This window comes from Lontra canadensis, unplaced genomic scaffold (genome assembly GCF_010015895.1).
Source record: "Lontra canadensis isolate GAN:19392208 unplaced genomic scaffold, GSC_riverotter_1.0 scaffold89, whole genome shotgun sequence".
NCBI classification, from domain to species: domain Eukaryota; kingdom Metazoa; phylum Chordata; class Mammalia; order Carnivora; family Mustelidae; genus Lontra; species Lontra canadensis.
This window is the reverse complement of record NW_022631083.1, coordinates 5,107,940-5,125,099: the sequence shown is the minus strand read 5'-3', so window position 1 is coordinate 5,125,099 and position 17,160 is coordinate 5,107,940. Positions and strand designations below refer to the sequence as shown.

The 17,160-nt window shown below is 46.4% G+C and overlaps 1 protein-coding gene across 2 annotated transcripts in view; it reads right to left on the bottom strand.

Moving 5' to 3' along the window:
- The window catches only part of ADAMTS17 (ADAM metallopeptidase with thrombospondin type 1 motif 17), a 323,327-nt gene that overhangs the window by 154,806 nt on the left and 151,361 nt on the right, over window positions 1-17,160 (bottom strand). For both annotated transcript variants that reach the window (XM_032836008.1, XM_032836009.1), the window contains exons 9-10: window positions 2,774-2,914; window positions 826-976 (exon numbers count right to left, since the gene is read on the bottom strand). In XM_032836008.1, the coding sequence (XP_032691899.1) occupies window positions 826-976; window positions 2,774-2,914 (292 nt within the window). The remainder of the gene's footprint in view (window positions 1-825; window positions 977-2,773; window positions 2,915-17,160) is intronic.

The following is a 17,160-nucleotide window of genomic DNA, read 5'->3' as shown; positions in this document are numbered from 1 at the left end:
CCCCTTGGGCCAGCTGCCACTGGGTGGCTCCTGAGTCCCACATGGCCCCACCCGGGCTAGTTCTCCTGTTTCTGGCCTTCTGCTCCAGAAGAGCACAGGCCCTGCCCCCCCATCTGAGCCAAATGCCAATGGCCGGCTAGCACACCAGCTGCTCTGGCCTCCCCCTGGGCCATGACACAGACATGAAACCGCCCCAGGTCCCCACGTGTCCGTCTTGGTACCTCCACCCCCAGAAGGGGCCAAGCCATGGCCTGCCGTCTGAAGCATGGTGAGAAAGCATGCGCTCTGCAGGCAAACAGACTGAGACCAACCCTTGCTCTCCTGCCTATGAACCAAGCCATTCGGAATGACCACTTCAACTCTGAGGCTTAGTGTTACCCCCTGTACGCTGGGGAGAGCAGCCCGGGGAGCCTGTGGTGAGGGCTGACTGGGCTTACACGTTAGAAGCTCTAGCAAAGGACACACCATGGGGCATGGCTCAGTAAATGGAACATCTTGACAGGGTCACGGATACCACTATCAAATAACCAATGTTATTATTTAGTGAAATGTTCCCAACCTGACACATCCCAGCGCTTTGCAGTTTTCAGCCGCCTCCCATAGCTGTCTAGGGTTTGAGATCAGGTGACACTACCTCACTTCTGAGAAGGATGGGGTGCTCCTATGCAAATGACTGCGACGGTGTTCCATACGTGCGTGCGTGGATCAGTGAATGTGTGCGTGCATACGCAGGTGTGTGTGTGCGCACAAGTGGCGTAGGAGAGCACTGTCCTCCAAGAGAAGGCAGGAGCTCTCTCCTGAGCCAGTCCTCCTGCAGTTGCTTACCTCCATGTTTCGGCAGAAGGTGGCATTGGTGCCAAACAGGATCTGGCACTGCTCGTTGGCGCTGTAGTGCATCCCTGGCAGCTTGTGAGGGAGACGGACGGCATGCCGGCTCCTGGGGTCGGTGACCAGCAGACATGCGCTGACTTTTGACCTGGAATAGCCAAGAGGCAAGCTGACTGGCGAGTGTCCTGCCCAGGTTTCTGTTCTGATTTGCCAGCCAAGAGCAGGTGAGAAGGCTGCATCTCCAAACTACCGATGGCAGGATGCCCCAAGCCCCGGCATATGGATGGTGCTTTTTGGATCTTTTTGCTCTTTTTTTTCAACCTGGCCCAATGCAGATATTTACGGCAAAGGCAATGGGAGTTTAGCAACTAGGAAAGGGCCTGAGAAGCACACCCACGAGGCTAATGTACCTTTCTCAAGTTTGAGCATTCTTGGATGAGAATGCTTTTGAAATAGATTCCTAGGGTATAAATTCTTAGAATACGTCTCTGAGCAAAATTACTAGGAATGAAGAAAAAAAAGAGAGAAGTTAGGGTCATTTTGTTCCATTTCAAATAAAAACCAAGTGCTTATTTCCGACTCTGCAGATTCTCTTGGAGGGGCTGTGGCAGGCCGTGATAGTGGATGGGTCCGGGTATCCCATCCCTGAAAGCTGGCTGGTGGCAAGGCCTGCAAAAGACATCAGGACGGCAACCAGGGTGGGAGTGTTCACAGATGTTGAGAGCAACTCTGAGAAACTGAACCGGGGGGCTGTGGCTCCATTAGGAGGTTAAATACTTGAATGCTTTGATTTCTCAATTCCCAAAGCAAGGCAGATGGTCGTGGAAAGGAAAGCCAGCCTCTCACCAAGATTCCTAAGGGACAGAACTACACACGAATACACACCTGCTGACACTGGTCCACCTCTCCTGGGCTCTGATATACACAACACTTGAACAAAGGCAGTGGGACCAGCCACGTGTGTATGAGCAAATGAAAATGCCCCACCCTGGTTCACTGACCCTTCTGGGAAAAATGAAACAATGTCAAGTGGCTTACAATATTTCATTAAGGTTCTATGATAACAAGTCCTCAGGAGGAAACAAATTATATTAAAACTAACAAGTCCATTTTTAAGACTTGTATACTGCTTAATTTCCCTAACTGCAGGAAATGTCACAAAAGACGACTCAGGATGAGGAGAGAAGGCAGAGTGATATCTTAACTGCCTGGTCCTGAATTCACTGGGTGCTTTAATGTGTTACTGAACTACAAATCTTCATAGGCAGGTAAGGCTCCCTGAGTTCCTTTTGTCTCCATGAAGAGGACAGATAACTCCAGCTAAGTAAGGAAGTGATTAGGGTCTGTCCATCACATCTGTAAGTTTGTCCCTGAGGTCTTGACACTAAGGGACGCTTATGGTACAGGAGCTACAACCTTGTTTGACAAAGGTCTGAAATCAGACGGCCAGCTCTTCCATGGAAATCTGCGAGTGGAATGGTGCAAATATATTCTGGAAAGAAAGTGACAGTGAGATAGACAGAGCCCATGCCCACATGGGAGGGAGGTGAGCGGGCCTCGCTCCTCAGCAAATGCGTTCCCTATCAAGGGAAGCAGCCTGAGCATTAAGGAAATGTCCTTTTGCATAGCAGGGATGCTGCTAAGACGGTGTCCATTCAGGGTCAAAATACTGCAGAGAAACAAGATGGGGTTCTTTTCAAGTCACAGTCACCATGTTAACATTCAATCAGGCAACAAAACATTTATGAATAGCAGCTGGATGCCCTGCATCATACTGGACACACACTTGGGAGGAAGTCTTGGTCCAATAGGGGACCACCTCTTTGCCAGCTCACAGTTCTAAGAGATTCATTTCTCCTTCCCACACTTGCTAAGACTCCAAATGTTGTGTCTTCTGGAAGTACTTTCAAATGTAGTGACTGTATAGAATGATTCAAAGACTTACTTGAGGAAGTTTTCAAGGTCATCGCGACTGCATGAGGACCAAGAGAGGTCGCTGGGGTTCCGGCCTTTTACCCACTCTCCTGACATGATGTGGGATCTGCCGGCACAGGACGAGTGGTCATCATCGTGGTTCATCCCCAAGCTGCCCGAGGGAAAGGAAAAGGAGAGGGGGACACTTAAGACTATAGGCTTTCACATACTAGGCTAACTTAAGTCAAACCTAAGAGACCAAGAGTGACACAGGTTGATACTCGGTGCTTGGCTACTCTCAACAGAGAAGACTGACAACCACAAGTTCATATAGAAACAGAGGGATGATTTCCTTACTTCATGAATGAAGACTGATGAAGCACACAGAACACCATAGCATTTGCTAAATGCATGAAGAAATGAACAGATTACATTCACTGTGGTATCATAGTTCTTAAACTAAGTTTCTGATGATTACACTTGCTTTTTGACACTAAAATATGCCAATATTAGGGATCTAAGTGTTTTGTTGTCCTACGGGGAAGTCACATTGTGAAGGTCTAGTGGGAACCATCCAGACTTTGGCTTATATCATGGGTGCAAATCTTCAAATCAGCGAAAAATGTGGCTTTTCTATCTTTTATATCACATCATTATACCTGGGCCCACCAAGATCATACCTGTTGCCTTCCCTGCCCCAGGGTACCTAACAGACACCAGGATGCCTATCTAGATGTATGTGGCCCTCCACACACTATAGGCTGAATGACGGTCTTAGTTTGCACATCTGCTGTCACTGTCATCTGGGACACAGAACATATGAGATCAGAGGGCCCACGCTTTGTCGATCTGTGATTACCAGGGCAGAGACTCGCTGTGCTCAAGGATGCCCATCCTTTGTCAACAAGCTCAATGGAGACAACATGCGCCTTCCTTCATTCAAAAATATGTAAGAGAAGTTTCCCAAGTGCCAGCTAATGGACTAGAAATAGAACATAGAATGATGCATGATATGCCATCCTTGACCTTGGATCACTGCCAGCCTGGGCAAGGAGAAGACACAGAGATAACTCCAAAAAGAGGTTCTAAAGGCTTCTCCAGAGCCACTTTTCCCGGTTTCCGTCACATATCTCTGACCATTTTCCATCAATTCCCCGTGTTGGCTGTTTAATCCTGGTGTTTCTCAACAGAGGCCCACCTGTTTTTACTCTGCATGCCCTCTAGGTCCCTCCATACGCTTGCCTACAAGACTCAGCCTTCACCGCCATCACATGGAGTTGGATTAGTCAAAACTTTCCACATCCTTCTTGAAATACACCGGCAGGCCCTCGTGCTCCTAGGTCTCCAGGCTAGCTGGGCACTCTCTGCTCACCTATGCATTTCTGCTCCTATGAGTCGAGGGTACACTTAACCTGGGCTTAATTGTATGTATTCTCAAACCTATTTATGTCACTAACACCTGCTGTGTCAGTTAACACGGGTGGTCACATATTGTGCTAACCAATGAAACAGGAGAACAAAAGCTGTTGTTTTCAGGAAAACTAACTTAGTGAGTAGCTAAAAATAGCCCACTGCCCAACTGGGGGTGGGCAAGACAAGTGTAAAAGATGAGGGGGGAAAATATAAAAATCTGTGCTGGCCTGCTTCATAAGGGTCTTTTATGTTCTATTCCATCTAGAAAGAAAAAAGAAAAAAAAACAACCACCCTGGGATTTGAACTCATTTCGTTACAGTTGCAGCTTGTGTGAAGAAGGTGATATGAAAGTCCAGTTAGCAGACACATGCCCTCAAAGAAAAAGCTTTCACCCCCACCATGAAATCGGTGAAAAAATTTAACATTTTCACGGCTTAAGCTAAAACAAAATATAGAAGGCACCTAAGTATAATTTCTTTACATTTCCCCACTTGGACCAATTTTTTTGGTCAGTTGGTCAAATGATTAACTACTATCCTTTCAGAAGAAAGCACACAGGTGGCGTCACCTTCATGTGGATGGCCACATTGTGCCATGGTCCGGACTGCTCTACTAGACCCTGCCCTCAACAATGCCCTCTGTGTTTCCCAAAGGCTCTTCCAGCTCCCCAGATTCTCTCAGGGCAGCATTCTAACCCAGTTTCTCCACCAGTGACTGGCACAGAGCGGGCATTCCATGCATATTTCTTGGATGAATTATCTATTTAATATGGGGGAAAGCACCACAAAATTGGAGAATCCATTATCCGTTACAGGGGTGCTAAGTCATGCAGTGGTGGCTCCTGCCCTCCTGTTAAGAGACCAGGTAGCCATCCAGTTCAAGCAAAATGAAGAAACGATAGATTGCCTGAGAAGTCTGACTAAGAGGAATAATTTAGATATATTTCCAGTAGTTACTTTGCTGAATGAATCCTCTTTTTCAATGTCACAACTCAGTTTTTTATTTTTTTTTCCTGCTCGTTATCCATCTACACCTACAACTATCTAAAGCCATCTGTCTACCTATCATCTCTTTGTTTCATGTTAACATTTGAAGGAACTAGCTGATTTTTCAAGTGCATTTATAGCAGAGAATGTTAAAAGCCATCTTACATTTGATTTAGGGTTTGATTTGAGATCTTTACATAAAACTAGTGAGAGAGTTTTCAAATGGATCTTGTGAAAACGTTGAGGGATTTCAGTGAACTCTGCTCAGTGTGCAGAGGTGACAGAAATAAAATGTCTCATGAAAAACATGGCTCCATCCTATCTTTGGTAACAAGGTGTAAGCACAGCAGTGGACCAGGTGAAAGGGCTTTGTCGTCAACCTCGGAGAACCCAGTTCTACAGAGAACCAACATGTGAGTCAGTTGTTCATCTGGCTTTGCGCTTTTATAAGCCTGTTCTCATCATCCCGGGCTGGGAGCTCCAGAGCAGCCACCAGATGGGTTTTTTCAAACAACAAGGACGCTGTTTGGGAAACCACAGTTGGGGGAAATCCAAGCCCTGGCAGAGTGGCCTCACCACAGATGGAGGAATGTTTCCTTTGTGACCACTTCTAAGTTTTCTCTGGTGGTCAAGTTGGTTGTAAAATGAAAGAGGCTCCTTTGCTCGCACCGCCAGACTCTGCTGGCCAAAGGGCCTTGTCTCTCAGGAGACAGAATTCTGTTTAAAACAGTTGTTCAGAAAAGCTGGCTATACCATCCATAGTTGTGGGCCTGCACAGTACATGATGTGAGCGTTTCAGGATGCCGGCCCCAGAGGAGGACTTCCCCAAGGAATGTTCCAGTCAGCAAGATCAGCCAAGAGTGGGATTCTTGGATTTCTGGAGCCTGTGTCTAACACAGGTCATGCTTGATCTGGTTTAAAATGTTCAAATGCTAACAAAGTGCCTCATAAATTTACAGTTAGATGAACTAGCATTGGGCTGGGAGTCTTGATATTTGAGGTTTACATAAACTACTGTTTAAGCTATTTTTAGATTAAGTTCAGGAATTCTTGACTGAGAAATGTATGTTGTTTTAGATATATGTCCCATGGTATCTATTACTTCTGGCAACATTATATTTAACAAAAAATGGGTAGCATTAAGCACACATGCTAATTCTAAGTAACAGTGGGGTTAAGGATACAGACAGGCTTCATGTCACACATGACCCAAATTTATCAGACACAATAACAATTTAATGGCCTTGAGTTGATTTTTATCTTAAAACAAGTAACACACTGCTTCTGTACTTGCCTTAGGAAATCTGATAAATACTATGCAGGGAGTTCTAAGAGAATCCCTACAATTTCAACCCCTCCTAGCTTCACCCCAAATCCTGAAAAACCATAGAGAGGGTTGGGTGTTCTAGTTCTGGGCTTGGTGTATCTGCCATGCTGAAAGCTTTGATTTTACCTGGCTCTGAGCCTACTTGTGAAAACTGTTTCCAAGAAGCACTGGGATTTTGACATCCCACCTCCCCTCAAAGTGGTCTTGCCTGGGAACCTAGGGAAATGGCTCCTGCAATGTAGCCTCTCCACTGAAGGGGTTCTCAGCCAGTCCAGGCCCTATCCCAGTAGCCCTGTGGGCAGAACGACAGTCCCTTTTCAGGAAACGCTCACTGACGCTACAGTAACAGGGATGGCTCGTGCCTCATTTCTAGGAAATGAGAGACAGCTTTTAGTTAATATTACTTAACATGATAATAACCAACACCCCACCTTTACTTTTCCTTGACAGGAAAATTCTCACTGTCAATACTTCTTTGCCAAGAACCACACCGTGCCCTCTTCAGCCACTAAGAAATGTCACCTGCACGTGTTGAAAGTCACTAGGGGTAACAGGGTGCACTCGCTTATAGAGGCTAAACTGTCATGATCACCCATAACCCCTTTGAGGGAGGAACAAAACAAGCAGGCAGCAATCACATCGAAATCCTTTCACCCCAGAGAAGTCTTTGTTAGTTTTTGGTTGTGCACAGGGAAGTGAGCCTGTCAGCCTTCAGGAATTCAGCAGCAATGCAACTTCCAGAGTAGATCTGGGGGTCTCTACAGGTTCAGCTTTACCTCCTACACATACTGGATTATCGCGGGAAGAATGATCCCACAAGCCCACGAAATTCTGAATTGCCAATGGGCGAATCACAATCCACAGGGTGGGCACACTCTTGCCGGAGCAAGGGGCACTGTCATCTGCACTATGCTCCTTCTCTTTACCTCTCTCTCACCAGTGAATTGAATTTTTGTTAAGCGAAAAATTAACAGCCAGTGTGAAAACCGTTTTGCCAAGGCGGATTACACCATAGTGGTGAAGATAGGTAAGACGCGTACATTATAAGCCATCTCTCTTCCCTAGTCAGAGCGCTCACGTAAGGAAAAGATTCACGTTTGGAAAACACTCACGTTCTTGAACTGACACCTAAGGGATTTTGAAGTCAAGTATCTGAGCCAGGTCTGTCCTCTCCTCGGTCTGGCCCAGGACTACGTACGTGTGCGCACACGTGCATATGCGTTTACTCATACGGAAGAGTCACATCAAATGGGCTGTTAATTTTTCGCTTAACAAAAATTCAATTCACTGGTGAGAGAGAGGTAAAGAGAGAAAAAGAAAAGAGAGAAGGAGCATAGCGCATGACAGTGCCCCCTCGCTCCATCAAGAGTGTGCCCACCCTGAGTGTGTGACAGGGCTGGGTAGACTCCTCGCTGCCAGCCAGCCTCTTTTTTCTGAGACCATCTTTCTGGGCCAGGTAGACCTGAGCAGGTATCTAGCCTCTCAGTGATGAGGCTGGGTATTCCACGTCTTTGCTAGATGTGGTGAATGAGGTCTGCTTAACCGACCTACCTTGCACAGGAAAGCCATGGGTTATTATATATGGGTCTTGAGATTGGCATCAATGTGGACACAGTGGTTACAATAGTTTGTCAGATGATTCTCTTACCACATGCAGATAACCACCACTCTGACTTCCCTTTCAATGCTTATACCTCATTTCTTGCCTTATGGAATTTGGCAGATTTCCAAAACAATGGAAAATATTAGTTACCACATGGACATCTTTACTCTGGTCCCAAGTCTAATGGAAATGCTCTTAATTCACACACACTGAATATATCTGCTCTAGATTTGCTTGTAGGTAGGCAAACTTGATCAACTTGAGGACATTTTCTTCTAAACTATCATTTAAGGAGGACTTCCTCACTGCCATTTGAAAGTAAAGACACTAAGACACTCTGACATAGTGGACAGAGTGATGGTCCAAGGATAAAGAGGTCATGATTGGTGTTAAAGTTCTGCCCCAGTTAGCTAGGGGATCTGACACAAGGCTCCAATCATCCCAGGCCTGTTTTCTTAGTTGGAAAGTGAGGGGCTTGAACCAGATACTATGAAAGGTTTTTCAGTTGAGGATGTAATCATTTCATGATTCCTATTCTAGAAGACTGAACACAATTTAAGGTAGAGCTGCTATTCACTCTTTCAGTAAGAGCTGACTGAACATGACCTTGTACCAGGCATTTTCAGGGTACCAGTTATAAAGCAATGAGTGGCACACAGTCCTGCCTGCAGAAAGCCCAGTCTGCTGGGGATCAAAGATGAATCAACAAGCGCTCACCCTTGCTGTCTAGTGAAACTTTCTGTAATGAAGGAAAATCCCTATTTGTGCTGTCCGATATGGCAGCCACTGACCACAGGTGGCTACTGAGTGTTTAAAATGTGCTAGTGTGGCAGAGAACTAGAGCTCCTATCTATTAAATTTTAATTAAGATCACTTTAAAGATCCACCTGTGGCTGAGTGCTACCATGCTGGACCATACGGGTGTAGGCAATGTGACTGAACTAATTTGAATACCATCAGTGGGCCAGGAGCGGTGGATGTCATCACACTGGCATTAAGAGTATATCCATGCCCACAAATTACTTACAGACTCACAGATTCTGGGAGAAATAAGACAACCTGATGACACACCCAGAGAAGAATTAGTGGCCAGGTATAGATACCAGGAACTAAATGCCATGGACATTTAGAGAAGGAAAAGTTCCACAGGTTATCTCACAGCGACTTTTTTTTTTTTAATTAAAGATTATTTATTTATTTGACAGAGAGACAAAGATCACAAGTAGGCAGAGAAGCAAGCAGAGGGGGAAGAGGAAGCAGACTCCCTGCTAGCAGACAGCCCAATGCGGGGCTCAATCCCAAGACCCTGGGATCATGACATGAGCTGAAGGCAGAGGCTTAACCCCTGAGACACCTAGGTGCCCCTCATAGTGACTTTCTGTATGACCTTCATTTATGCCTACTTTTTCTGCCTGCTGATGGTTGTGCTGATGATGTTGTCTGTGAAAAGCCCTCTAAATCCCTGAGTGTCATCTATTAGAAGAGCCTGAGTTGGAAGAACCAGAGTAGAACCTTCCTGAAGGCTTTACACGGCATCCAAGAAAATGAAAGAACGTCAGCCTAGGTTGATTTTGACAATGAGGTGCCTGAAGAGCAAACATAATCTCCAACAGAAAGAGGGATGCCTTCTCTGTGCTATTAAACCTGGGGCATTCTCTGTGTCAAATCAATTTAGTCAAAGAATGACATAGCATAACATGCCTTTGCTAACTGAAAAAGTGAATGGCGAGATATAATAAGGCAGAACAAAGAAGATACTTCTAATGCTAAAAAGTTCTGTGAGGCTCTCTTTAGCTTTTTAGAAGAAAATGCACTGGAAAAAACATTCTTTTTATTTCAAAAGAAGACTACAGAAGCAGTGAGTGCTTCTAAAAACAACCACAGACACAGTGAATTCCATCCTGGTCCCAGAGACTTCATCCCTGCCCGCTCTGGGCCTACAGTGCAGAAGTGCTCCCTACCAAGGGCCTGGTGTGACTTGTTGAACCCCAGAAGGCTATGAGGCCCATGTAGACACCGTCAGCTCCAGATGCCAGCATCATCGACAAGGCTGAGCTCCCTCCACTCCCCACCCTCCCAAACTGCACGATGGTTTACTGGGACTCCTGTCCTCCATCATGTCTGTGGTGGGCCCTCCTCTGGCTTGGCTGCATTTGATGGAGGCATGCATGAGGCATGGGAATGAGGCAAGAAAACTGAAGGACTCCATAAAAACCTGTGTTTTGCTCCTTTTCCTGCTTCTATTCTTGCTGGGACCTGCACCCCTACCCCACTGCATACGTGTTTCATGGTGCAAATAACTATGTCATCATTGTAAGGGACAGGGAGTTCATGACTTCTCTAGAACAGATAACTTCTAAGGAAGGACCAGGTGAGAATGACTGGACAAAGCTACCATATGTGCATTCCAGACCAGTGGCCCTAGACATCATGACACCAAGACCCCTGGCTCTAAGGAGTAACACCCAGGCCCTTGTCTTTCTTCTAACTGGTTCCTGGATGTCTAAGGGGACTCTATACCAGGCCACTGTCCTCAGTAAAAACCCCCTAGACCCCAAACAAAGATGAGACTCATGCTCCTTTCCTTTCGGAGTCTCTCAGATGCTCCATCTGTATCTGCTCTCTCTACATTTTCAGTAAACTCTGCTCTCACTTCCCGCTGGCTCATGTTTGATTTCCATCCTGTGTGAAGCCAAGGACCCTCTTGGCTGGTCCTGCGGGACCCCCCTCTGGGTCTCCGGACTGCCGGCATCAGGAAGGTTTCCAAGAATGTAGGCTGATGCAGCATAAGTGGGTCTCAGCTCCACTCATTTTCCCAGTCTGCCAAGGGGCTCTGCAGAGATGGGGAAACCAACCCTGAACTTCGGTTCCAGGACAGCTCAACAAGAAGACCACGTGCCTGGCTTAGCAAGCAAGAACACAGCAGAGAAGCTAAGCTGAAGGGTATGGAGTGTTTCTCTCTCGAGCAACGTGCTCCCCAGATCCTGCCAAGGAAAGGGTGCCGGAATAGAACACCGTCCCTGTCATGGCACCAGCTTTGTGAACAGAAACTGGGAGACTGGGTGAGAATGAGAAACATATGCTTTCTGCTTCTTGGACTAAAGAGTAATTAACCTAGTGGGGCTGCAGACACCGGGCTGGAAAAGGGCCGGAAGTGGAAGGATAGCTAAAACCTTCCAAAGATGCAAAATCCTGGGCTAATACATCCTACCTCCCAGATGTCAAAAAGGAACTTGTAGTTAACAATGGATGGCAAAAATGACATGTAAAGGAAGCATGATATTTCAGTTGTAGGGAAATATACAGCCAGCCCCCATCCTATGTCACTGTCCTCTGTGGAGTGTGACAGCGGCAAGTACTTCAGGGGCTCCAGATCGAATCTCCTGATCCCTCTGCTGTGCGTCAAATCTCCATGGCCCTCCTCTGCAGTGAGGTAGAGAAGGAAGAAGAATGTGGTTCTTTCCCTTCCCACCACGGTATCCAGTGCGGGGGGTTACCTATCGCCAACTGTCCCCTTGTGTCCCTGATTCAGAGGAACCTTCCCTTCCCCTGACAAAGCACCCTGTGTTTTAACAGTCAGCACATCCATCCAGAGGAGTGATGGCCCGGTCTGGTGTGTTGGGCACTATGGTGGCAGATGGGCCAAAGTGGGGGCAAGACTCCCCGCACCAAAGTGCAGGTTCTGTTCACTATGTTCCTCAGAGATGGGGATTTATCCACTCCTGCGTCAGCCGAGGGCTGCCATTCCCTCAGGTGTGAGCTGGGGAAGCCCAGAGGATCTGAAGGACCCGAGTTGATGACCTAATCATATGCTCTACCAACACGGACTCCGTGTCTGTCACGTACCAGGCAAGGCTCTAAGCACCCAGGTGCCCACAAGACACACATCAAAGGTGCAGACAAAGGTGGGCCTCTCCCTGGACACAGGTGCTGAATGGGATACTAACAATAGGAACAGGGGTGCATTACGATAGGGGCCTCCTGCCCAAGCAGGAGGGAGCACCTGGAAAAGCAGAGGAACAGTGTTTTCATTGTGCCAGGACATGTTACGTGTGTTAACTTACTATTATAGTCCCCATTTCACAGGTTAGGGAAAGCAGAACTGAGGGGGAACTGATAAATCGAGCAGCCCGCCCAAGGTCAGAGAGCTGGGAAATGGTCAAGTATAATTTGAGCCTGGGCAATCTCTACTTTGAATCTGAGTGTATGGTCAGCCCTTAGAGGATAAAATTTGCCCCCACACCCATAGGAGAGCAAAGGATGAGCCTGCTAACCCGTGCCAAGAGTGGCTGTCTTGAGGGTCAGGGGGCCTGACAGGGATCCCTTAGAATACTACAGACTGCATAGAAAAATCCCTTTTGGCAACAGTAATGAAAAGCCAAGGGGCACCAGAGAGGCTCAAGTCTGCCCTCAGGACAAAGGGACTTGCCAGCAAGACCATATGGAGAGAGGGGAGGGGCCTAGAGAGTATGGACATGGCCTTGGGGAGAACGAGTGCTGGGAAGCAGCCAAGAGCTCTCCTGGGCCCAGCTTGAAAGAATCACACTTCTGTTCCCTGGGGACTGAGATGTTCAGGCAGGGGTTCTGACTTGGTCCCCTTCTTTTTTTTTTTTTTTAAAGATTTTTATTTATTTATTTGACAGACAGAGATCACAAGTAGATGGAGAGGCAGGTAGAGAGAGAGAGAGAGGGAAGCAGGCTCCCTGCTGAGCAGAGAGCCCGATGCGGGACTCGATCCCAGGACCCTGAGATCATGACCTGAGCCGAAGGCAGCGGCTTAACCCACTGAGCCACCCAGGCGCCCCGTGACTTGGTCCCCTTCTTTTTGGACACCTCCCGGTTATCTTACGCAGAACACACATCTGAGACATTGCTAGCATCCACCCTACCCTCCAGCCTTCCCCAAAATATCTGAGGCTCAGAAGGCAAGGGCAGGAGACAGAGACAGACAGATCCAGGTCCATGAGATGCTGGGTGGGCACAGTAAGAATGCCCACCTTACTTTGAGAATGACTCAGAGAGTGTGGGGTGAGGGTGAGGAACCTTGGAGTTTTTGTGGTATCTACCCATCCTCTCCTTTTACTACTTGAAAGTTTTGCACGTTAAAAGCATATTGCCAGGAGACTGTCACGTGGGATATTGACTATTTTCTATTTGAAACCTGGGCTCTAAAGAGCCACAGGGTTTGGGATATTAAGGGTTCTTGAAGCTCCTCTGTCTGAGCCAGTGCGGAAACCAGGGCCTAAAGAGAAATGCTCCTCTACACCTCTCTGCTGGCAGCAGGAAGTGCTTCTAGGAACCAGGGGTCTCCTGTGTTCTGGTGTGAAATCGGATTTCTTGTCTACTTCCAGGTTCTGCCTTCATTCAACAGATCTTGTGAATGGAGATGGGAACTGTGTCCAGAAGCTTCAGAAGACATCACACTGGAAATCCTTCAAAGGTCCTCTATGGACTTGAGGATGACATTTGGTTTGGTGTTAGAAAACCTCAGAGTCAGGGACGCCTGGGTGGCTCAGTTGGTTGGACGACTGCCTTTGGCTCTGGTCATGATCCCGGAGTCCTGGGATCGAGTCCCACATTGGGCCCCCAGCTCCATGGGGAGTCTGTTTCTCTCTCTGACCTTCTTCTTGCTCATGCTCTCTCTCACTGTCTCTCTCTCAAATAAATAAATAAAATCTTAAAAAAAAAAAAAGAAAGAAAGAAAACCTCAGAGTCAGCTCTTAAATGATTGTTTTTTAGATCTACCTAAAGAAATGCTCTATGTTCACTATTTTCTATTGGCCTCCCCTCGTGCCGCCCGCTCCCAAGCCCCTTACAAAGAAACAAAAGGGGTGGTCTTGTTTTCCTTTTTGACCACTGATATCCCTTAACTAAACACGAGTATTTTCAAATCTGCCTAGACTTAGCAACTGATTGCTTGGAAGGCTTGGATTTAATAAGCCTTCCAATCACAAACAGTAGCAACAGCCTGATTTCTCAGGGGGATAATTTTCTCAGCCAACAGAAGGAGGCCTGGCTTAGAGTAGCTAAAATAAGGGTACGACAGAAATTTAAAAGATACAAAGGGTATTCAAATTGGCAATGAAGAAGTCAAACTCTCTCTCTTCGCAGATGACATGATACTTTATATGGAAAACCGAAAGGACTCCAACCCCAAACTATTAGAACTCATACAGCAATTCAGTAATGTGGCAGGATATAAAATCAATGTATAGAAATCAGTTGCTTTCTTATACACTAACAGTGAAAATATAGAAAGGGGAATTAGGGAAACGATTCCATTTATATAGCACCAAGAACCATAAGATACCTGGGAATAAACCTAACCAAAGGGGTAAAGGATCTGTACTCAAAGAAATACAGAACACTCAAGAAATTGAAGAAGACACAAAAAGATGGAAGACCATTCCATGCTCATGGATCAGAAGACTAAACATTGTTAAAATGTCTATATTGCCTAGAGCAATCTAAACTTTCAATGCCATCCCGATCAAAATTCCACCGGCATTTTTCAAAGAGTTGGAGCAAACAATCCTAAAATTTGTATGGAACCAGAAGAGACCCCGAATTGCTAAGAAAATGTTGAAAAAGAAAAACAAAACTGGGGGCATCATGTTGCCTGATTTCAAGCTTTACTACAAAGCTGTGATCACCAAGACAGCATGGTACTAGCACTAAAACAGACACATAGACCAGTCAAACAGAGTAGAGAGCCCAGATACGGACCCTCAACTTTATGGTCGAATAATCTTCAACAAAACAGGAAAAAATATCCAGTGGAAAAAAGACAGTCTCTTCAACAAATTGTGCTGGGAAAATTGGACAGCTACATGTAGAAGAATGAAACTCGACCATTCTCTTACCTCATACACAAAGATAAACTCGAAATGGATAAAAGACCTCAACGTGAGGCAGGAATCCATTAGAATCCTAGAGGAGAACATAGGCAGTAACCTCTTCAACATCAGCCACAGCAACTTCTTTCAAGATGTGTCTCCAAAGACAAAGGGAACAAAAGCAAAAATGAACTTTTGGGACTTCATCAAGATTAAAAACTTCTGCACAGCAAAGGAAACAGTCAACAAAACAAAGAGGTAACCCACAGAATGGGAGAAGATATTCACAAATGACAGTACAGACAAAGGGCTGCTATCCAAGATCCATAAAGAACTCCTCAAACTCAACCCACACAAAACAGATAATCATGTCAAAAAATGGGCAGAAGACATGAACAGACACTTCTCCAAAGAAGACATACAAATGGCTAAAAGACACATGAAAAAATGTCCATCATCACTAGCCATCAGGGAAATTCAAATCAAAACCACATTGAAATACCACCTTACACCAGTTAGAATGGCCAAAGCTAACAAGACAGTAAACAACATGTGTTGAAGAGGATGTGGAGAAAGGGGAACCCTCTTACACCGTTGGTGCAGCCACTCTGGAAAACAGTGTGGAGATTCCTTAAGAAATTAAATATAGAGCTACCCTATGACCCTGCAATTGCACTACTGGGTATTTACCCCGAAGATACAGATGTAGTGAAAAGAAGGGCCATACCTGTGCCCCAATGTTCATAGCAGCAATGGCCACAGTCACCAAACTGTGGAAAGAACCAAGTTGCCCTTCAATGAACAAATGGATAAAGAAGATACGGTCCATATATACAATGGAGTATTATGCCTCTATCAGAAAGGATGAATACCCAACTTTCGTATCAACATGGACAGGACTGGAAGAAATTATGCTGAGTGAAATAAGTCAAGCAGAGAGAGTCAATTATCATATGGTTTTGCTTATTTGTGGAGCACGAGGAACAACATGGAGGACATGGGGAGATGGAGAGGAGAAGTGAGTTGGGAAATTGGAGCGGGAGACAAACCATGAGAGACTGTAGACTGAGAAACAAACTGAGGATTTTTGGAGGGGAGGGGGGTGGGAGGTTGGGTGAGCCTGGTGGTGGGTGTTATCGAGGACATGTATTACATGGAGCACTGGGTGTGGTGTGTAAACAATGAATTCTGGAACACTGAAAAGAAATTTTTAGAAATTTTTTTAAAAAGATACAAAGTGGTAGGAAATGAAAACTGAGTCTCCCTTCCCCCACTGTAGTTTTGTAGTCCCCTGCTGCCCACCCCCCAACCCAGTGGCAATCTCTGTCACTCATTCTTCTAGGGGCTGCTGTTTTAATGGGCACTGGAAACCAGCCCCCAGCACTTCCTATCCCCTTCAAAGGCAGTGCAGAGGACGGGATTAGCTGACCTGCAGGAGGTACCTGCTTCCCTGAAGAAAACCTGCAGCTTCTCAAAAGTTCAAAGACCCCTCAGGGACATCAAAGGGCACAGGACGCTCCAGGCAGCAGAAACCCTAAGGACCTGCTCCTAATGACAATCACCCCCTTCCTTTCCCTAAAAGCCACACATCAGGAGGGGCTTTACTGCCTAATTATTTGGACTCTGCCTTTTCCTCCTTGCCTGGGGGGCCAGGGGAGGCATGTGTCCTCCTACCTCCTTAGCACTTTGAAATGTGTGCCATGGTTCAGCAGGCATGAGAGGAGTGTAGCCCCAAATGACCCCAGCCCCAGAGCAGGCACTAAACTCTCACAAGACCCCAGGGCCTTTGCCTGTGCCCTTCATCTCTATGTGGCCACCCCTTCCTGCTCTTCAGGTCATTGCCTCTCTGTAGTAGCCCTTGACCCTGCCCAGCTAAGAGGGATCCCTCCAGCCCGAACTCCCACGTACCATAGTCTTTCTCTCAGGGCTTCCCTAAAGGTGGGACTGGTCAGTCTTCTTTACACCTCGCCATCCCAGAGCCTCTCCACAGCCTGGCCACATGGTGCTAACCACACAGAAGGTGCTGATAATTGTCTGTTAACTGTTCGGTTAAACTGAACAAAACCAACTTGAGCGTATCTTAGAGTTTCTCCTGAAAGCTTTTACCCTCATGGATATATACGGTCTCTTTGCTCTATTTAGGTGGCAGGGTAAGTCTGAGAGTGTCACCTCCCCCTCAGAAATCCTGTGGGCCCTTTCTCCTGCAAGTGTAGTAAAAAATCAGAAGCAAGCAACCACACCTTCCACCAGGA